The 23,781-nt window shown below is 36.0% G+C and overlaps 1 protein-coding gene across 1 annotated transcript in view; it reads left to right on the forward strand.

Annotated features, from left to right (window-relative positions):
- The window catches only part of LOC117411784 (contactin-4-like), a 75,310-nt gene that overhangs the window by 44,123 nt on the left and 7,406 nt on the right, over nucleotides 1–23,781 (forward strand). Inside the window, exons 3-17 of the mRNA XM_058988687.1 lie at nucleotides 353–479; nucleotides 1,332–1,507; nucleotides 5,313–5,408; nucleotides 8,889–9,092; nucleotides 9,842–9,944; nucleotides 10,161–10,345; nucleotides 13,852–13,994; nucleotides 14,616–14,745; nucleotides 15,003–15,153; nucleotides 18,516–18,643; nucleotides 19,373–19,548; nucleotides 20,216–20,333; nucleotides 21,469–21,627; nucleotides 22,538–22,687; nucleotides 23,708–23,778. Coding sequence (XP_058844670.1) covers nucleotides 353–479; nucleotides 1,332–1,507; nucleotides 5,313–5,408; nucleotides 8,889–9,092; nucleotides 9,842–9,944; nucleotides 10,161–10,345; nucleotides 13,852–13,994; nucleotides 14,616–14,745; nucleotides 15,003–15,153; nucleotides 18,516–18,643; nucleotides 19,373–19,548; nucleotides 20,216–20,333; nucleotides 21,469–21,627; nucleotides 22,538–22,687; nucleotides 23,708–23,778 — 2,117 coding nt within the window. The remainder of the gene's footprint in view (nucleotides 1–352; nucleotides 480–1,331; nucleotides 1,508–5,312; nucleotides 5,409–8,888; nucleotides 9,093–9,841; nucleotides 9,945–10,160; nucleotides 10,346–13,851; nucleotides 13,995–14,615; nucleotides 14,746–15,002; nucleotides 15,154–18,515; nucleotides 18,644–19,372; nucleotides 19,549–20,215; nucleotides 20,334–21,468; nucleotides 21,628–22,537; nucleotides 22,688–23,707; nucleotides 23,779–23,781) is intronic.

Genomic DNA, 23,781 nt, shown 5'->3' on the forward strand with positions numbered 1-23,781 from the left:
TTGTGTGAAATATAATAATTAATCAAAGATACTAGTAGACTATACACTTGCTAGTTAAAACCTTGAGAGTAACATTCCTGGTACTTGTAGTATTGCAGCCTACGAGTATATTTCAGCCACATATTCAGTATCTCCAATATTAAGACATTAACGGTATATATTGTCTCAAGGCACTGTAGTAAACCCAGTAAAGAAGTTGTATATATGATATCACTTTGTGGTTTGCCACGCTAATTGCTTTGAAATGTTTTTTTGTGCGTTTTTTTTTTTTTTTAACTGACTGACTGATTGTCTTCATTTGTTAGCACTAACACTTGCTGTAATCTAATCTAAATTGTTTTTCCCAACGCAGAGAGACATGCATTACATGGACCAGTGTTCACACAAGAGCCAAGTGACATTACATTTCCTTTGGATTCTGAGAACAGGAAGGTTTTTATCAATTGCAAAGCACAGGGAAACCCACTACCAGAGTACAGGTATTATATTTATCCTTTTCAAGTTCTGTCTCTTCAGTGCTATTAAATTGATTGTAGATTATATGGCTGTGTTTTTTAATTTCTGTATTATATTAATGCTGTGGTAGGCAAGTCTGTGTCTCATGGACCATTTAACTCAAATTTTAATAGGTACCATTAGATAATACCAAATTTTTAAGACACCATCAAGGTTAATAGATTCAATATATTGCTGTGTTGTAAAAGTGCAGTTAAGAGCAGAGGAGCTAGTTTTGATCATAATGCATGGATATATTATAGGAGGCTGTGTGGTCCAGTGGTTAAAGAAAAGGGCTTGTAACCAGGAAGTCCCCGGTTCAAATCCCACCTCAGCCACTGACTCATTGTGTGACCCTGAGCAAGTCACTTAACCTCCTTGTGCTCCGTCTTTCGGGTGAGACGTAGTTGTAAGTGACTCTGCAGCTCATGCATAGTTCACACACCCTAGTCTCTGTAAGTTGCTTTGGATAAAGGCGTCTGCTAAATAAACAAATAATAATAATAATAATGTATTCATTTTAGGATAAATGGTCCATGGTAATAATAACAATATGAAAATGTAAGCCCATTTTTATGGATAAACCATAACTAATCTCCATATCTTTGAATAGGATCATTCATAATACAACAATAATTAACACAGTAAATACTATTATGCATTACTGGGATTCTTAGTATGTTAAATGGTTTCTTCTCTTAGTTTATAGTAAATATTAGTCCTGTGTGCATTTGGATTATTATTTATTTTTGTCATGTTGGTATTTTTTCAGGATCCTTACCTTTGTTTAATGCATTCTTGCACAAAACTACTTTTCTACTAACCTTTTTCTGTAGGTGGAAGATAAATGGAAGAGACATTGACCTTGGTATGGATTACCACTACAGTTTGGTGGAAGGTAACCTATTGATCAATAACCCTGACAAAAACCGCCATGGTGGAACTTACCAGTGTTTTGCAACCAATTCATTTGGAACCATTGTGAGCAGAGAAGCAAACGTTCAGTTTGCATGTAAGTCATTTCCTGTTTATTTGTACTTGACTTATGTTAAAAGGTCTTCCCTTCTGTACAAGAGTTCACTGTTTGTCGAAGGTGAACTTTTTGATTCTCACCCAGCCAGAATGATTTTTTTTTTAGCTCCTCACTAGTTCCAGTAAAATGATGGTTGATTTTAATTGACCTGGGCATTTCACAGAAAAGAACTGAACAAAATAAATCTTCCCAGGACACAACCAAGGTTAACTTTATCAACGCACAAGAACCATGTCTTAGTGTTTCAACGGTTTTGTAGATTGTACATTACATTTTCTGTCTTAGACATTCAGCCCATAGAGTAGCTGTTGCTATATTTTCCATATTGCTAAGCAGAAACGTTTTAACACTACAGTATTTATTTTACTTCCGCTGAAGAATTGACTTGACATAGGCAGACCCTCAAGTTTGTACCCTATGTTTATGTTATCCAGTAAAAAACAAAGAAATATTTATAAGTATAAATCGATCATCATTCTAGAGCAGCATGACCTAAAACCACTGAGGAAAAATGTGTGACAGATGCCTAAATATATCCCAATTTAAAAAAAAAATGTAACCAAGTTTTATCACAACTTAATGAGAGGGTCCTCTATTGCTGTTAGAAATACAGTGCTCACCCGTTATAACATGCCTCGTTATAGTGTGGAATCGGTTATAACACGGTAGGGTCGTGGCTCCCATTTACTCCATAATGCCATTACAGTGACCCTTTTATACTCGTTATAAGGTGGAACACAAATAGCACATTCTTGTAACTATGGTTCCCCACTATAGCGTTATAAAGGGTGAGCACTGTATATATATTTAAAGGTTTTTCTGTATATTTAAAAAAAAAAATGCAGCACTAGATTTTGTTGAAACTCAGAATTCCAAGTGTTGTCTGGTAACCTTCAGGCTTCAGTATCACAGTGGTGGATGCTGTCGAGTCATGGGTATTTGCAATAGCTTAAATAATAAAACTGTACTAAAAAAAAAATTCTACTTACAAGGAGCTGTTCTTCAGTTCAGGTACCTCGTACACAAAGCGAACTTGGTTAACAGTTTAATCTTAAAAATTGAGAGATGCTGTGTTCTAATGATGATATAAATAATTGTAGCTTATTAAAAATATAATAATGCTCCCCCAGGACCAGGGATTTTTTGGCTGTATTTGACTCTTTTTTTCAGAACACTGGAGAACATTAAAAAGTACTTCAGAAACCATAAAAAAAAGTTTTGCTTTTTTTCAACATGGTATTTCTTTTTTTTAATTTATCTTAAGTGTTGTTTTATTATTATGTATTTGCTTAGAGAGAAAATGTGTTATGCTATGACCTGAGGGACCTAACGATACTGCCTGAAAGTTTAGTTGAAAAGTATTGATGTTTGATGCAAATTACAAGACAGTGTTTCACCTGAGTGATTGCAATGCCATAATAAACGTTTATTCCCAGGGTCTTTCTAAGCAATAATGGACACTACTTTCGATTATTTTCTCAAAATAAATATTTATAAATAAAATAATAGTTCTTCATTCCATTATTACCAGTAATAAGGAAAAAAGACTTGTGTGATAAATTTAGAAATTAAATATTATCTGTTCCAATCACAGGCCCAGAATGACACTTCAGTATGATCTTGTTTGCGCGAGCACGGTCCTTAAAGGGTTAATAATCTACAGTCACTAGTTTGAACACATCCTCTAAAAGAAATAAAGAAATAAAGTTGTATGACTAGTGGTCATACAACTTTAGTTGACATTCTATATTGAATAGTTTTTTGTCTTCGTTACACTGACAGTTTGGATGTAATGAAGCAATCTGTTTGGCAGATGCAGTGTTCAGTACAAAGTGAATGAGACAAAAGTCTATCACCCAACTGTGGAATGTACATATGCTGTTTGAGATAGCTCTCAGAGTCCAATGAGTCAACGATGCATATATCTTCCATTTTCAATGTATTTCCTTGGTGGTTAAATGGGACAAAAATCCTCCCACTGCCAAACAGATTGCTGTATTATAACTCAAAATGTTGGTCTTTACAACTTCAGATCCCAGTGGTTCTTGGATATTAATTTTCAGCATTGGAATGTAGACTGTCAAAGTGGAAGAAAAATAGTCTATTGAACCAATATGCTGGTACATTAATAATCTTCTGACATGCAGGATGATAAGTATTTTAAATGAATCAGGAAATTCAGCTCAATGGTTCCAAGGATGGTGCTTTGCTGAAAAGATCAAAGTGAGACAAAGGTCAACTACATTTTAATAAAAATGTTTTTAATATGGCATTTTCCAGATTCCTTTTGGGATATTTGATTTATATATAGATCCCCAAAGCAATTTATTCCTCAGCCTATATTGGTGTTTGATGAAAAGTTAGTTATTTACCACAAGTGAGTTCGGAATCCATTACACATGTCAGGGAAGGTGGTTATAAATATTTTGAAATGTTATGTCTAAATTGCAAGAGGGCCTTGTTAATTATGTGAGGAAAAAACATACAAGGCATGCGTTGATTAATACACCCTAATACTCAGTTAAACACCATGATTTATTTTAATCTGGCTAATTTTCCTATGTGGGTGTAGATTTGTTTAAATTATTGGTAATACAATTTCTTGCAGTTTGGAGCTGTTCTTTGCTTTAAGTTGTGTTCTTCCATTATACGTAATACTTTGCAGTTGTGCAGGTTAAGTATTTCAGAAGTATTTACAAACTGCTACTAAAATTGCTTTTAATCTGCATGTGCAGTTTCTTTCAGTTATACCCTTACATTCAATAGTTGCATGCAAAACAGAAATAGCTGAATGGAATACTAATGGCTTGCTTCTAAACAGACTATCCAGCAGCAGGCTCTAATCAAGTATCAAGTAATCCATGTCAGAATAACAGCATATCACATAGATAGGGCTATTTTAATGATGCAAACAGTGGTGGGTCATAATACTGCCACCTTAAACTTTCCAACTAGCTGCTTCACTGTATCCTTAACATGTAGTGTCAGAGTATGCTAATAAACTTAGTTTTAAAAGCAGAAATATACATGTTTCAAAACACTTGTGATAATGAATTGTGCAATAATGGAATAAAGTACAAGATTTATGAAGCCAGAAGGATGTCAAAGACAGATTTGATAAATATATCTAAAAAGTCTATTCAATCTTTTTATATTTTAAGGTTAAAATAAAACAGTACATTTGTGTTTAATTCTAGATATTAAATGATTTTGCAGAGAAAGGTGGATGATTTTTTATACAATATGTCAGTGGCTATACAAGTGAAACTCCATGAATAATTCAACGTCCACAGTTATCAGAACACAAAGTCTGCTCTGTTGTCTGATCTTTTCAAGAAAGCGTGGTTAAGGAACAGAAAGTAATTGAATAAGAATGTACAATGTGTGTAAAATAGTATGCTTCAGATATATTTGTAAAAATCCTGAGATGTGTTTCTGTGCTGCAGTTTATAAAATAAAGTTTTTTTACAGTACATACAGTCTTCAGTTTTGCTAAGGGAAATATTATTTAATGTAGAATGTCCAGTTATTTAATGTAGAATTTACAAATTAAAAAAAAAAAAGTATGATTCTATTTAAACCCTATATTGTTGTTTATTTAATTCTATTACATTTTGCTTTTGATAAGTTGACAAGTTGTAGATATGGAGGAGTCAACATGTTTTAAGCTTATTTAGGTAAAGTATTTTTTGTTTAGTTTTGTTTTTTAAATACAGTGTTGCCAGTAAACAGCATTTGTCAATAACGGCTATGGTTAAACAAATAACTTGTTATTTTTCTCCAGATCTTGAAAACTTCAACAGTAAATTAAGAAATGCAGTTCCAGTTCGAGAGGGACAGGCTGTAGTACTGCTGTGTGGACCACCACCACATTCAGGAGGTAAGGCAGTTAACCCAATATGATAAACCTCACCAATCGTCTCAGCCAGTCAGGTACTGTATCCCACAGTATGATGCCCTCTAAAAGCTAACTGAATTTAGAAGCTCACTGTAAACAATGACATACATCTCAAGCAGCCTGTTATCCAGTACAAAATATAGCCTAAAACATTTAAAAACACAAATACATGTGTTTGGTGTATAATACCATTAATATCATCTGCAGATGGCATTAGCTGTAGATAATTTACCTTTTATTTTGTTAAGTGGAGATAATTAAGGGTTCTTTAACTAGCAGGTAATGAATGAGTGGGAAAACTAAGCATAAGTGTCAACAACTAGGTAGCTGAAGGATGCCCACTAGAAAAAAAAAAAAATCTTTTAATATTTTATTTTATAGCAAACCAGAATTGAGCCTCAAAGGTTTTGCAATAGTTACTTTTTTGACGTTTTTGTTCCTTTCTGCCTCATTAGGTGGAATAATACTAAAGAGTATGCCAGTATGCACATTAAGTGATTTTTTTAAGGCCTAAATTAGTCTACCTGCTGTTTGATGGCAGGGTATTAATTTGTTGGACCAGTCAGTCATGAAGCATCAGCTAAAAGCTAGACATAACATATGGAGGTTATATTTAAACACCAAACTAGAAAAAAGGAAGCTGGAGGTATCTCCATTTTAAGGGTGTATATAAATGAATGACACTATATACTGTATTATCAAATAATGTGTTAGTTAGAATTTTGGTTAAACAACTCGTGTTTTATTTTAGGTTGTAATTGGCATTAGTTATTAAATAATTTTGCTCATAAAAAAAAAAAAAACAAGTTGACCTGACCCATTAAATATTTTTATTCAGGCACTATAATAGACAGCCCTGCTTGCATGGCATGGTTCGAAACAGGAGATTCACAAAATGAGGTCCTAGACGTGTTTTTCCAGTATAGCCTGGCACTAGAGAGCCGTGAATGCGAGTGTTTTGCAATGTTACTGCTGCGTTCTATGACAGCCCTACCTCGGTGAGGTAAACAAACATTTTTTAGACAAAATCTTTACAAAAGAAGAGAAATAGCGACATCGAACGCACAAGTACATATTTTCTGATAAATATATATTTGTTGTTCTTCTTAACTTCTTTACTGTTTATGGATCACAAGTCAGCTGTTTGGGTTAGGTTGCCATGGTCGTCAAGTAGCCACAGTGAATAACTCTATCTTGCATCACATGATCAGGGCCCTGAATAATTTGAATGCGTTTCTTTTTTTTTTTCTTTTGCACATTTTCCAATGTTCAGTTATTTTTGGTTGTTTTTGGTATATATGTCCATAATTCCTTTATTTATTATCCAATTTGTTCATTTTTTGTTCCCTACATGTTCAAGTTTTGTTGTATGCTGTCAGATTTGAGCTGGCCATGCCAAAAATAAAATTATAAACAATAAATCATTTTCTAAAAAGCGTCTCTCTTTTTCTGTGGTTTTTGTTATCTGTACTAAACAAACACAGTCTTAGACTATTTAACTTTTTTTTAAGGAAGCAGTGTGTGTACATTCATTTCATGTATGACATGTACCTGTATGCTTTATAGTTAAAGAGTTATAGGCACACATCTAACAACAGTAAAATAAAACAGGCGAAAATAGCATGGACCCTAAAGAGTTAATAATATTACAGTGTTTGTAATATAAAATAGATTTGGTGGAACCAAACATACAGGACATTTAACTGTTCCAGTGCAGCTTGTCATTGGGCGCCACTTCCAGCAAGTTGCTGGAGGACAGCCTCTGCAAGTTGCATGTTGCAGGTTATCAAAAGTGCAGTTAAATCATGTTGTCAAAAATGAAATTAATAGAAATGTGAGAGGGACAGCAGCAGAGCAGCTGCAATCAATACGCTGAAAAGAGTATACAGATGGATTGGACACCACAGAAATGCTACAAAACATGTGGCAAGCAGCTAGCTGTCTTGTCTATCAGGACCCACAGAATGTGCAGCAAATAAGTGTACCGAGCAATAAGGTGGCATAATAAGTCACTGTAAGTAATACAAAGACCCTTTAGGGTGAACAGCTGAGTGCAAGCAGTAAAATAGTAACAGAATTAAAACCGAATTAAAGCAAAACTTGGATTCAGATTGGAAATGGACAAGTCCACATCGGAATGTTTAACCAATTCACTTCTCAGGGGTCATCTATACAAAAGCTGTTAAATATTTGATCTACTGAAACTCTGTACTAAAATTAATGGTAAATTATTGAATTGTAGTGTCAGAGTCAAAAAATATATGAATACTGTCTCAGAATACTAGATGCATAAACAGATTTGTTTTGCCTACCCTTAACCCTTTGCAGTCCATTTATTAAGTGCGTGTCAGGCACGTCAGGTCCAATTTATTTTCACACGCGCAGTTAATTTTAGACGCGCTGTTTAAAAGTATTTTTTTCCACAGTCAAACGGGTTTAAAAGGCCCTGCATAACAACAAAGCACTCACTAGGCATCTCCAGCCCCGCCCCACTCTTTCGTTCGCTATAGCTTTCACCTAAGAAATAAATAATAATAATAATAGTCGTACATACCGATCAATCATCCCCTGATCACTCGTTTTATCACCAAACTCCTCAAAAAAGCTCTGCAAATGTCCTTGTTCTCTGTGCGCTGACGCACTATCAGCCAGCTTGTTTGCTTATGACCACCCCGTTATCTGATACCAGGGCCATGTATTCATTCATTCATGAGATACGCCTTTTTTTTTGTTTGTTTTCCGACTTGTCTCGGCTCTTGTCGCTCCCACTTGGCCATTGAATGGTTTTCTTGGCTTTTTCCGGAGAAAAAATGACTAGAAACCCGTTTTTTGCGTTTCTATAATGATGTCGGACAGGGTCTGACAATGGACCTGATAGGAATAATTGCAATGTCGGACCAGGTCCGACAATGGACCGCAAAGGGTTAAGATATGTTGTGACATCTAAAGTTGTGACATTAGTCATCTGATTACCATCTGTTTTCTAACATTACGGGCGCTCAACTAGACCCAAGTCCCTACAGAATTTTACTGTTTAGCTAGTATGATATTGTTTGTCTGCCCAGCTACATGCTTGGGATAATGGGTGCATATTGGACATCTGGTGAACTTTTCTTCTGACATTTACATACTGTAGCATCTCCAAGGGAGTAGCATCATACTTTGTTTATTAAAAATACTTGTGGTGATCTCTGTATTATAAGGTCATGCTGCCCTGGTTGGGGTTGAGATCCTTATCATATCTTCATTTATATTGTCTGAAGTTGTTAGCCCAGAGCTAATTCAAACTTTTTAAGTATTTGTTACTGTTATGTATGTATGAGGGTGGGACAAATAACTTCTAATCATATTAGGCTACCAGTGGTAATTTATATATAAATGATACATTCATAGCAAGTATTATAACATATTTAACACAACTCTTTTACCCTGTATAATACAATTCTTTATTTTCTTTTTTAGAACTAACATATTCATGGATTTTCAATGAGCATCCAAACTTTGTGCAGCAGGACAGTCGTCGGTTTGTGTCACAAAAGACAGGAAATTTATACATAGCAAAAGTGGAAGCATCAGACGTAGGCAATTATACCTGCGTAGTCAGGAACGTTGTAACCAACACCATCGCTTTGAGTTCTCCAACTCCTGTAGTACTACGGAGGGATGGTAAGTCTTTTTATTATTATAAGATACATTGCTTTCACAGACTCAAGTGTCACCTATCTCGGACTATCTTACCTCAGGTAAGTCCAAGTTTACTTCCAATCAGGGTTTGTGAAACCAGACAAGTGCTATGCGTTGTGTAGTATACAGCAAATAATAAATGAAACAAAGGTACAAAACAAAACAATGCTGGCTAGCAGCATGGAAGTAGGTTATTAAAACACTACATTTCAGCTGCCAAGACCCAAGGCTGCATTCATTTTGCTCAGAAACCTTAAGAAGGTTAATCAGCTTGGTGTCTAAACAACACTGATCCCAGTAGAAGAATGAGGCAAATTGGTGAATCATTGAACTTGGTTCTGGCTGTCATTCCACTCATATTTCAGCTCCTTCTTCATTGCTGCCAACTGCTCACTGATCACTGTCTATTTTCATTGCTTCTTGCAAAAATATTGAAATTACAAGTTCATGGCATTCCAGAGAGTCAATATTAACCCAGGTACAGCCTTGTTGCTGCAGATAATTTGTCATTTCACTTCTGCTTTTCAAGGACTCAAATGCAAAAATTACAGATCTATTAATACTGCATTTTGTAGACTTTTAAAATCGTGTTCTGAGTGAGTTTAACAGAGGTGGGTTATTTGATGGTTTTCTGTTTTAACGGAGCTAAATAAGTGACAACTGCTTTTGATGGAGAGATTTTGCTAAGCTAGGTCAGCAAGAATTCTAATAATCCTGTTTCATTTTAACAGCTGTGATGGGAGAATATGAGCCCAAAATAGAAGTTCAATTTTCAGACATAGTTTCTGTTGCTAAAGGATCATCAGTAAAGCTGGAATGCTTTGCCTTGGGAAAGTAAGTCTGAACAGTTTTAATTAATGCATAAGCACTGAACAGCCACATGAATAGCAATCTGTTATAAGCAATTACTGCTTATAAGGTAAAACAACAACATGCAACACTGATCACAGACAATTGTCTATTAGCAAAATAAGTACTGCTAATAGTTGTTATTTGGGGACTATTTTTGGACCTTGTTATTTTTTTTTTTGTTTGTTCAAACCTGCCTAGCCCTGTCCCTGTAATAACATGGAGAAGAGCAGACGGTGCCCCTTTCACAGGCAAAGTAAAAATGAATAGTTCCAATGGGGTCCTTGAAATTCCATACTTCCAGCAAGAGGATGCAGGTGCATATGAATGTACTGCTGAAAACTCAAGAGGAAAGAATACTGCAAGAGGAAGGCTGACCTTCTATGGTATGTTCTTGGATTGATTCACATAAAATAGTTCCCATTGAATTCTAATGGGTGAAAACAGTTTTCTCTTTGCACGACTATGCCATTGTTACGGGACACCTGTAATCTTTGTTATGTTTAGTTCTGTACTGGTGCCATGTATTGCTGTATTATGCAGTTACACTTAAGCTTGGTAGGTGTGGTTTGTTGTTTTAAAGGGAAAGTCTTGTTGGTATCTGGCAAGTTGTGCCCTTGAGATCTAGCATTGCAAACGAGTGAACTGGAATTGCAGTAGAAAGCAGGAAGAATGCCAGTACACAGATTTCTCTTTCATTTCTCAACCACTTGACCCGAGTGTTTATTCTGATTTAGGCTGGGACCAAATCAAAACTTTGACAACCCGCTAATCGCAACTTAACACAACTGTTTTTAATAGCATCTTTTTTGTGTATCTCATTTCTTCTACTCATAAAAAGAACATGCTATTAAATACAGTTTTGTCAAGTGTGATTAGCGGGTTGTCAGAGTTTTGATTTAGTCCTAGCCTTAGTCTCATTGTTATGATCAGTGCCGAGGCTTTATTTTTTATATGTTTTCTCTGGGGCTACATTGGGATCCAGTGCTTTTCAATAGTCTGTTGTATGCAATGGGGTGAGCTGCTATCTCACAACATCATGGACACTGGAATGGGATTCAATCCTACTATTCTAAAGCCCCTCTCTCAAATTCAACCGATAGTTGATTCCAGTTTGGAGTTCTATGCATGTGTTATGAGGTAAACTCCAGACAGCAACAACGTCAAATGCCAGTCGAATTCTCTTATTCATGGCACAGGACCTTTAAGATGTTGTACACTTGTTTACACAGACTGAATCCTCAAGGGGATATACAGAAATGGTGAAAAAATAGTCAATCAGAATTAGAGTAAGATAAATCCAGTCTAAATGAGACTTCCTTTTTAACTGTCACATTTTAATTTGGTAAAATGAATCAAGAGTTGGTACAATAATTAAATGTGTCAGATAACACAATATACCTAATGGCATCATCACTCTGAATGAAGTTATCTAATTATTGTCAGAGTTCACTGAAGCAATCCTAATTAAAATGGTTGTTCTATTAATTATATAGTGAGAGTAATTTAATAACTATTATTTTCTCATACTGTGATAGGGTATTAGGCAGACAAGAGTATCCAGAATGAATTTGTACCAATTAACCTTTTAAGTTTTGGGCTTTTGTGGGCTCTAAAGATGATAGTCTGTTGTTAAGCACAGATATCATAGGGAAAAAAACTTAAAAAAAACATGTTTGTTTGCCAGTTAAAGGACAAACTTCAGTAAAGAATGTTTCCCTAAAGACTCTTTGTTACCATTGTACTGTGCGTGTGATGACCTTCATTTTTGCATTTACTTTTATCAACAGTACAGTACTACTTATGCAGCAGGAAACTTGTTTTAGCATTGTATTATTTTCCCCTACATGGAACAGGGTAGACAACATTGGCCTTTACATATCAGCGTTTCTCTTCTCAGAATTATTGTCCGTCAGTCTATTGAGAGTTGAGGTGCCAATTTAACTTTTCACAAAGGATGAAAGCAAAAAAAAAACACAATTGATTTTAATATATATATATATATATATATATATATATATATATATATATATATATATATATATATGCACACTACCGGTCAAAAGTTTTAGAACACCTCCATTTTTCCAGTTTTTATTGAAATTTACGCAGTTTAATGTCTCAATTTACTCTGAAATTAAAGCATAGAACAAATAAACAATTGGAGATAAAAAAGAAACCATGGAATCGTTTTGTTTAACAAAATTTAATCTAAATTTTTGACACTTCAAAGTAGCCTCCTTTTGCAGATATAACAGCCGAACACACTCGTGGCATTCTTTCTACAATGGAAATCAAATATTGTTTGGAAAGTTCTTCCCAACACTGTTGTAGAAGTTCCCACAAATGTGTTGCACTTGTAGGTTGCTTTGCTTTCACCCTTCTGTCCAGTTCATCCCAAACCAGCTCGATGGGGTTTAAGTCTGGAGACTGTGCTGGCAATTCCATGATTTGAAGCCTACCGTCTTGTTCTTTTCTTCTAAGGTAGTTCTGACATAGCCTGGAGGTATGTTTTGGGTCATTATCTTGCTGTAGGATGAACCCCTGACCAACTAGGCGTATACCAGAGGGTATTGCATGGCGCTGCAAAATGCTGTGGTAGCAGTTTTGGTTCAGAGTGCCACTCACTCTGTGCAAGTCGCCGACTCTGGATCCAGCAAAAGAGCCCCAGACCATCACGCTTCCTCCTCCATGTTTGACAGTTGGTGTCACACACCGAGGAACCATCCTTTCGCCTACTCGACGGCGTACAAAAACCCCGCGTGATGAACCAAAGATTTCAAATTTTGATTTATCGGTCCATAAGACCTTCTTCCAGTCTTCAGAAGTCCACTGGCGGTGCTTCATGGCCCAGGCAAGCCTCTTTCTTATTTTGCCATCTTAGCAATGGCTTTCTTACTGCCACTCGACCTGTCAAACCTGCAGCTCGAAGTCTTCTCTTCACAGTTGAAACTGAGACTTGCTTACTTCGACCAGTGTTAAGCTGTGCTTGAAGCTGTTGTCCTGTGAGCCGCCTATCACGCAAGCTGTTGACTCTCAGAAACTTGTCTTCTGATTCTGTTGTGGCTTTGGGTCTGCCAGACCTCTTCCTGTCAGAGTTTCCTCCAGTTTCCAAGTGCCTTTTGATAGTGTAGGAAACTGTACTCACTGACACCTTGGCTTTCTTTGCAATTTCTCTAAAGGAAAGACCTACACTTTTAAGGGTTATAATGGTCTGTCTTCCTTTGTTAATTGCCTTTTTCTCGCCATTATGAGAGCAATATACTACTTCCTGCAGTACAATATTGTCCAAATAATGCTTAAGACGGTGTAGTAACACAGTCTGTTCCAACACTGCTTTTATACAGACAGAGGGTTTGTAAGTAATCAACAAAAGTTGGGACACCTGTAGGAATTGTTAGCATCAACTTTCAAGGCTTAATTTACTTCCATTGCTGCAGAACAGCTGTAAGTTGTTAACCCATTACTTGTTCCCTGAAAAAGGCCTTGTTGTATAACTCTGGAATGTACATTATTTTTCAGTTTTTGGTAACCTGAACTTTTTTTTTAACCACTGGCAGTTTACCGCTTACCTTTGTACCATTTCAGGTTATTCACTGGACTTGAACTGCTTAAATTTCAATAAAAACTGGAAAAATGGGGGTGTTCTAAAACTTTTGACCGGTAGCGTATATATATATATATATATATATATATATATATTTCTCCATATCTGTGTATTTTTTAGTCATTGAACAACTTCTAGTATCTTCATAACTGTACACATCTCATTTTCAGTTATGACCGCTCCAATTATGTTATTACAGTATACAGCTAAAATGGGACTATAACCAGATGGTTTGTCTACAACTACTATAAGATTTACAATAATTATTTTACTCTTCACTCATAGATTTTGAACACCTGCAGTGGGTCCAGACACTGAAAGATTCCTATATGGCTATTGAAGACACTCTTTTCTGGGAGTGTAAAGCCAGTGGAAAGCCAAACCCTATGTACAGGTGGTTGAAGAATGGAGACCCTCTGGTATTGGAGGTAAGTATGTATTAAGTATTGATATGTGCCTTGCTTGTTGATTAGAAAATGTACTTAAATAATTACACAGCTAAAACCTTTGATATACTGTTTTAATCAGATTCATTTCTGTATGTTTGTATGCATATATTTCACCCTGTGGGATATATCGTAGATTGATTGGCTGACAATAAAGTGCTTAGATTTAAAATTGTTAAGAGTGTTCATGGGTAAAGTTTGACAGAATCCAATTATCCTTGATTAGATCATTGTATAATGCACCCAATGCACACACTTTTTGATTGCATGTAACTGTTTTACTTGTCTTATACATCATGTACTTAGAAGAATTAGACAGCCAGTGAAATCAATAATACATTGGAAGCATGTGTTCTAAGGAAAGGTCATGCAAACTTCTAGGGCAGATTGAATTAAGTTTATTGAATGCTACCAAGCTTATGGACAGCTTGCTGTTTAAAGTAATTACCGATTTTCGTCATTTTCGAAGTCGTGGCTATACAGAATACCATAACAATTGCATTATTTTTTGTATAAAGTGCAAGGTTAACTAGCGTGTTCTGTACCAAGAACTACATTTATGAAGCAAATTAAGTTTTATGTGCTGTTGTTCTTTATCAACAGGACAGAATTCAAGTAGAAAATAGTTGGTTAACAATTACAAGACTCAATTTGACTGATTCAGGAATGTATCAGTGCTTAGCAGAAAACAGTCATGGGACCATATATGCTAGTGCAGAGCTTAAAGTTATAGGTAAGCAGAATTATTTTTTTGGTAGTAGCATGATAATAAAATGTGCATGGAATAAAACTTAAAATTGTCAAGAAAGTATGTATGTGTCTATGCATTTATGTAAATTGTTAACTGTAATCCAAGCTGATTCTATCCAAACCTTAATAAATTAACCTTATTATTTGCCCTTTTTTGGGCAGAGACAGATCTGTAAATGTTTCCGTTTTCAAAGGGCAATGCGTTAGCCTGCTGTGCTAACTATGCTCTTTCTGTCTCAGCTTCTCCACCAGATTTTTCCAAAAGTCCAGTGAAAAAAACAACACTTATCCCAGCAGGTGGGGAAGTTATTATTGAGTGCAGGCCCAAAGCCTCTCCGAGAGCAACGTTCTCTTGGAAGAAGGGCAGTGAAGTTCTCAAGGAAAACAAAAGGTAAACTAATTGAAAAAAAAAGTACAAATCACATTAAGAAAATGCACTTATGCCATTATAATACACCTGTTCTCCTAAAAATGATATAAATGTGGCATACTGTACACACTGTAGTTTTATTTTTCCTGGCAACAGGTATTTTGTATGCAGCGTATAAGAAAAACACTTATCTGTGGACCTTTGTATGAACATTCTTTAAGTTCATGGTATTTACAATGCTTTAACATGCTTTCACACAATGTACAGAGCTAACCTGTTCATACTTTCTGCACTTAACCATTCTTACCTTGGCAACCCTCAGTAAACCTTCATAAGGGTCTACTTAAAAGTGCTATATACATTTGTTTGTATCTTTGCCTGAGTGAGTAGGGGTTGGTCCAGTTGGAGAACAAGGGTAAAAGTAAAAAAAAAAAAAAAGTTGCCTTCAATAATGCCTGTATTGAAATTTGGTCACAGAGGCACCGGTTATTCTACCAAAACTTGTAGAGCATGCTTACCTTAGTTGGTATTAAGACACTGGGATAAAGCAATACTAGCTTTTAGCACCAGACATGTACTGCAGTGTTGCACAAGTAAATGTTCATTTCCTACAGCAAGGGCAGCATCTTGATGGAATGCAGTGCCAAAGGATATTACTACCATTACCTTGCTTAATGTCTTTAAACAAACACTTATTGGAACTTGGTTGATACATTTTTGTGTGGTCATCTTTGCGGACACAGATACTTGATGGCTCCGATAGGAACGAGGATATATCCTGAAGCAGTGTTGATTGCTAGCTGCAGCAAGCCAAGCTATTCCAGTGTTCTTGATGATGAACTGTAGCAAGTGCCAGTAATTAGGATTTATAAAGAGCATGCCGTCTGTCTCTGTAAACTACAGAACACGATCTTCATTATAACAAACCTTCGGCTATAACGAACCTGGCCCCTGGACCCCAAATAAAAAAATAAAAAAAAAGATAATATAAGCACACACTGTCAACACCTCGGTCTGTACGCACAGGATGCCACCTCCGCAGTGAAGTCAACTCTTTTAATAAAAAGCACGCGCTGTGTAACTATGCCTCTGAAACGAAAATAATTTTATGTTGCAACAAATCTGGAAACTATATTGATCGTTTAAAAAAAGCAGTAGCGCAGGCATATCTCTGTCGTGAATATAGATTGTCAAAAGGCACTTATTTGGCTTTTTCGGTGCCAGTGTTAGAGCAACAAAACAATTAAAATGCCTGTAGACACCACATGACCTAGAAAAGACAAACACATTATATATATTCTTGATAGTACAGTAGTGAAACAATTATCTGTTTGCCTTCAAAGTTTATAGCCCAGCAGAGGTTTGATTTACAGAAAAGACAAGGTCACCCTTTCAGAACTTAGTACTAGGGGCAATATTTTTTCTAGTAATGATTCAATTCATCTTTTCTATTTGAGACTTTAGTTTCCTCTATGGATTGGAACTCCCACATGGATTGGACAGATATGCTGCTCCTGCTTATAACTGACACTTGACCTAAACTTGCTAATGGTATCCAGTAAAGTTTTATATGTATCCCTGCAATATAGATACAGTGCATATTGCATCATGCTTTTGTATAGTAATTCTTAACACTTTACCAATAAAATAACACATTATGTCACGTGGATGTGGATGTTGAGGTTTATTCGGCAATCTTGCCATTCATCTCCAAAAAAAGTTTTTTTGAGTCATAGTCTAGCCTATAGAAAACCCTATAATGGCGAAGTCCAAAGTGGTAGTCCAATAAATTCTTTGATATCCCCTTTTGTTGATATCAGTCTTTATTCTGTTATATAACCTTCAGGAATGGGTTACACACCTTTTATTGCATTGATGTAATCACAGAGACTTGGAGAAAAGACTTCAGTCATAAAGTCATTCCAATTTGTATTGTACCTTTTCAGACTCCCACTCATTTTGTGATGTGATATGTATTCGGCCATTTAAGCCTCACAAGGATTATTTCAAATATGCAAATTAAGTAGATTATTGTCATGAATGTATTTAAATGACAAAGTATAATCCACCCATGGTCCTGCTAAAAATATAAAGATCAGAGGTAAATACATGATAATTAGTAGCAACAAATATACAAATGAATGCTTTTTTTTTTTTTTTTATAAATTTAGTCGTTGCCAATTAGTTTTTTATTATTTTCTCCCCAATTTGAAATGCCCAATTATTTTTTAGGCTCAGCTCACCGCTACCACCCCTGCGCTGACTCGGGAGGGGCGAAGATGAACACACGCTGTCCTCCGAAGCGTGTGCTGTCAGCCGCCCGCTTCTTTACACACTGCGAACTCACCGTGCAGCCGCCTCAGAGCTACAGCGTCGGAGGACAACGCAGCACTGGGCAGCTTACAGGCAAGCCCGCAGGCGCCCGGCCAGACTACAGGGGTCGCTGGTGCGCGGTGAGCCGAGGACACCCTGGCTGACCTAACCTTCCCTCCCCCCGGGCGACGCTCGGCCAATTGAGCGCCACCCCCTGGAAGCTCCCGTCCACGGTCGGCTATGGAATAGCCTGGACTCGAACTCGCGACGTCCAGGCTATAGAGCGCATCCTGCACTCTAGCGAGTGCTTTTACTGGATGTGCCACTCGGGAGCCCTGAATTCTTCTTTTAAAAGGTTTAAATATATAGAATATGTTTGGGCCATTTCAAGAAAATTGTGTGACTGATCACCAAAAGGTGGTTATTGGAATGACAAGCATTTACTTGGCTAGCTAAAAAAGTTATGTATGTTGATTCTGATGAAGTTTAAAGCTTGTGCAACCACATCAGTTAAACCCTCGCTTGCAGACTGTGTGGTTGCTGGTTTTCTCCCATCCTCCTCTCTGTTATGCTTGGTACTTTTTATGAACTTAAAGAATCATAAATATCTGAGCATCATCTGTTGGGATAAATAGTCCTGTCAACAGGGATTAAGTGAAAGTGCCTGTAGATTTGTTAGCCCAAACCTTGTACATTTTTTATTATACTATGAATTTGTTATGAGATTCCGTTCTGCATGCTGAAGATGTTTGCAATCTAGTGACATACTTTTTCATAATACTGACACCTGTTATATCATTTAAAATATCTTTGGCAGGGAATATGTATGGTACTGACATTTAATGGTTTTCAGACAAATACACTCAACATAACTGGTTACACACAGAATTGGCCATCATTCTAAAGCATTTTTAAATCATTTTATCATGAGTTAAGCATGTACCAGCCTCTACACATATAAAAGATAATTGGTTTGAACGTCTATTGAACTGCATTGTAAAAGTTCAACGCACTTGTATATGTATTTGGTGATCTGTGGTTTGTTCACTGTAAAATATGTTTGTCACAAGGATAACATTTCTTGAGGATGGGAGCCTTCGAATTGGCAATATAACCAAATTAGATGACGGAAGATATACATGTGTAGCGAGAAATGCATTTGGAAAGTCAAGCAGCTCAGGAAGCTTGGTGGTAAAAGGTAAGCCTTTAGAAGGGTGATTTTAATGTATTTTCAAGATGGTGTTGAAATAAATAAATAACCCAAGCATGAAATTGATAATGAAATATATAGTTGTTTTATGTTCCTAGTTGTCTGACAGTAACATAACTCATTCTAGGCTTTGTCAGCTATGAGTTATTGGTTGTGTGCCTATGTCCAAGAAAATCATTTGGCACCTACTGAAGAAAGTTTATGAAGTATCGCTCTAAAGTAATACATTAAATGCTTACTTTAAAAATGAACATGCTGTGTTCATTACTATTAATCACTTTAAAAGTATGCAGATTATGTTGAAGAACTGCTATTTTTATGAGAAAGTGAAATATCTATTTTCTAGTTCTTATATGCCTTTGCTGAATATGTCACCTAGATGTTATTTATTTCCCATTAAGATATTATTATTAGTAGTAGTAGTAGTAGTATTGATATTACTATTATAAGCTAGTTCAACATTTTATCACTGGAAACTATCAAAACATGCACTCTGTCTTCTACATTTACATTATGTGGTACAGTGAAAACCACTTTAAAAAATCACTGGTAATTTGATGAAGAGCATATTGTAATTGTATCGCTTTCTGTAATCAAAATTAAATTACATAAACATGACAACATTATAAGGTTCTCATCTTACCATCATTGTCATTTTTTTTTTATTTATGTTAATTGCAGTCAATCTCAACTGTTTCTTTTTGTTGTTTTTCTTAGATCCAACAAAGATTATTTTGCCACCTTTAAGCATAGATGCAACTGTTGGGGAAAGCATTGTTCTACCATGCGAAGTATCCAAAGATTCTACACTAGATGTCACTTTCAAATGGTTTTTTAATGGGAAGCTAATAGATTTTAACCGACAAGGGGACCACTATGAAAAAATTGGAGGAGTAAGTATTTAAAGCCAATCCCAGATAAGACCACTGTGACACCAGTATTGATAATATGTTGATTGAATCCAGCAAGCTTACAGTATTTGGTTCAAACAGCCTTGGTAGAGTCTCGGCATTTCTTAAAATGTTCTACTGGGGGATTTTTTTTTTTTTTTTTTAGCTCTGATGAAAAACATGATCAGATTTTCTACACTGTATTTTTGTCTTTGAATGATCAAGGAGAGTAACATTATTGAATTTAAAGATCAATAGTGTAAGTGCGCCACATGAGCAGCCAAAAGGGCAGGTGTCTGGAAACCCTGAAATGGGCCATGCGTAATTGGTCAGAAATGATAGTAACCCAAACATGTCCCTGCTGGGCATGGATTGTAGAGTAATGTGTTGGTGACAGAAAATAATGTTAACTGGTCATCCGATGCAGGGCATTTCAAATTCTGAAAACAAGTTAGCAGTGAATAATGAAAGTTTCATTTGAGATTTGGAAAATGCTCAAATGTATGGTATTTTAAATCTTTTGTTTGTTTGTTTTTTTCATTAGAAGGGGCGGGGTGTTTAGGGATTGTGGATAATCCAGTGACAGCTGTATACATTTCTTATACATGTGTTTTAATGTGTTCCATAAATTGTTCTGTCTGGTGACATTTTATATTACATTTCCTTTTAGAGTTCTGCTGGTGATCTGATGATCAGAAACATTCAACTGAATAATGCTGGGAAATATGTCTGTATGGTGCATACAGTTGTGGATACTGTGTCAGCAGCTGCAGACCTAATTGTTAGAGGTACATTCGTGGAATATTGTCTGTTTAAAATGATTTGGTTGTGTTAAAACGTGTTTAATTTCATGGTTATTCACTTGTCAGACCATACTATGGAATGCAAACATATACACTTTTTTAAACTTCAAAATCATTGTTTCCCCAATACTATACTATTTCAACAACGAATAGTCAAATGTAAATCCATTCAAGGAGCCTATATTCTGAACCAAGGGTATGAATTCAGGTACCCTAAAGTGATTAATAATACCAGTTCTGCTGCTTTGTTACTTATCTATCGGTGTGGATTGGTTTTATGATATAAACAGCTTTACAGTGACTATATTTATGGTATTTCACTGCAGTATTCCCCAATAGCTATGTTTTGCCCTTTTTATTAACATCACTAAAAAGAATTCAAATTATGCCTAAATGCTTCATGTTAACTAATCTTGCTCAATATGCAGTTGTGGCAATAAGTATTGACAGCTAGTGAATCAATCGTTTAGTTCTCATGACAACACTTTTTTTTTTCTCTGACAGGATAGCGTCAGGCTGGGCATTCACCTTCACTGAATAGTGACAAACAAAACAGTTTAAACACACACACACACACACACACACACACCAAACTCCTTCTCCCAGAAGAAGTATTTCTCCTCCTTTAAATAAATGTGGCCACTTCCCAATTAGCACTCAATTACCTGTGTTTGCTGGCAGTGACAGATTTAACCCCACCCCTGCCAACCTTACATCCCCCCCCCCACCACACACACTATTCTATCCAAAATAATAATAATAATAATAATAATAATAATAACAAAAATTCAGTAAAGAAAGTCTTGATAAGTAATAACACACATTACCGGTGTATTAGGGATGTACCACAACTTCCTGACAACTGGTCATAGCAAGTCCACAGGATATATTGTGACACTCAGCTCTCTTAAATCTTTGTTCGGATTCAGAACTGGAGAAACCAAGCAAATGTGATTTTTCCCACCAGTGTTACACTATGTAGCCAAAATCAACATGTATTGCATGCTGTTCAAGGGAGAGGGTGTCAATGCTTCCTACTTGGGTACCACTAGATCATCCAAAGAATAGATTTCTGTAGAACCAGACCGAAATCTGAATGTGGTTTCATTTTCTATGTCAGGTCCACCAGGTCCTCCAGAAAACCTGCGAGTGCTGGAGGTTGCGGATACTACAGCCCAGCTATCCTGGAGGCCTGGCTCTGACAATGGAAGCCCCATTACCACTTATACCATACAGGCAAGGACACCGTTTTCAATAGGATGGCAAGCTGTTAAAACAGGTAAAGACCTCAAAAAAAAAAAAAAAAAAAAAAAAATATATATATATATATATATATATATATATATATATATATATATATATATATATATAAACAACTATTATATATATTAGGGCTGTCAAGGAATGAAAAAAATAAATAAATGTGATTTATTTCACGATTAAAATGTGTAATCTTAGTTAATCTTGGTTTTAAAATTGATACAATTACTGCATCCATCTCATTTGTTTTATTATTATTATTATTATTCTTATTCTTATTATTATTATTATTATTATTATTATTATTATATTATGGTCTTGGACCTTCTTATGTTCAAGATCTGTTAACCCCATATGTGACTGGTCGTTCCCTGAGATCGGAAAATGCTAATCTTCTGACAGTCCCTAAAATGCATTTAGTTATAATGCCCCTCGTCTTTGGAACTTGCCCCCGATTCATATCAGGAATGCTAGCACAATTGAATCTTTGAAATCCCATTTAAAAACGTATTTGTTTGGGTCTGTTTATTTGTAGCTAGATTATATATTAGACAGGCTTTCTTATATTTCTTTTGTAAAGCATGAAGAACGCTATATAAGAGAAATTTGTATTGTATTGTCGTTGTATTATTATTATTATTATTATGATCAAAAAAACAACCCAGCATAAAAAATGGTTGTCCTATTTCTGGATTATTTTCTTATCAGTTTCCTTTAATATGTGTGTATATGTGTGTGTATCATTGTTTATAATAATATGTGTTTTGTATTTACAGTATGCTGCAATTCTATTTTTTTCATTGAGCAATTGGCTTTTTATTACATTATGTGTAGCAATATGTTCTATACAAGATTATTTTACACCTTTTTAACAGAATACCTGGAAGAAAATATACATAGCCAAGTTTTTTTTGTTCTCTAAATCATAGTTCCTGAAGTCATACCTGGAAATATGCTGAGAACAACAGTAGTAGATTTAAACCCTTGGGTGGATTATGAATGCCGAGTGGTGGCGAGCAACAGTGTTGGGGTTGGGGAGCCAAGTGCACCATCCAACCAATTCAAAACCAAAACAGCAGGTATGTGCGTGGTGTGACACCAAGAGTGAGAAAACATATATTACACTGCAAGCAATATACCAAAAAGGACAGCACAGAAACAATAAACAATACATGTAATCTGACTTTGACTAAGATCAATGTTATGGGGCAGTTATTACAGTGATTAATTAACCAAACCAAGATGAGGTTTTTGTTGATTTGTAAATATTAAATTGTGGGAAGGGGGAGGGATTTTATTTGGCCATTTATTTGTGTGAACATAATTTATCATTGCCCCCTTTAAAATAAAAGTATTCCGTTCACAATGCATTTGGACTATACTGCTTAATGCAGCAGCTCAGAAAGTACTGTAGCGTTCCCCATCGGCTGACCCCCCGGAGACACTCCGGACCACATTACTCAGGTACAAAGAAGTATTTATTGCGTTAAATATTGACAGTGTACCGGCCCACTGTAACAGCGTAAAGGAAGCTTGCAACCAGCTCATCTCTGCCCAGGCTAACCCCGAGCACCCCTATATAATCATTCCCTTATCCTGAGCATCAACCTCTAATCATAACCCCAAATTAAACTCGCGAAAAACACCCACGGGGCCCCCACCTGTCAATCAAGACCCCATAACGTGCCGTAGGCAGTCCCTGTATGGCGACTCTTTCGGGGACTAGAATGTGAATTACAGTTAGTGTTTGCAGTAGTATTTCTTATGAGGTAGTGTGGGCCTCTCCAGGGTAAAAATTAGCATTCTAAAGGCTGACATTGGAAAAGCAGTGTGTGATTCATGCTTACATCCACAAAAATGTAATGCCAACTGTATCAAATATAAAACATATAGAGTCCTATCCTGAGCTTCTGGGGCAAAAACGTGGAGCTGCTATACTCACCTATGTCTTAAAGCAATTTCAATTCCTATTTTCTGTTTAGCCCTATCCTTAAATGTATCACTACTACTGTAAATGTTTTTTAGGAAGAGTAATCAACACAAATATTTCAAGTTTATTATTATTTATTAATGAATGTATTTATTTTGAAAATACACAGTCCCTGAGGTGGCACCGGCTAATGTGAGTGGGGGTGGAGGCTGTCGGTCTGAACTTGTCATCACATGGGAGGTA

Source organism: Acipenser ruthenus, chromosome 16 (assembly GCF_902713425.1).
Source record: "Acipenser ruthenus chromosome 16, fAciRut3.2 maternal haplotype, whole genome shotgun sequence".
Lineage (NCBI taxonomy): Eukaryota > Metazoa > Chordata > Actinopteri > Acipenseriformes > Acipenseridae > Acipenser > Acipenser ruthenus.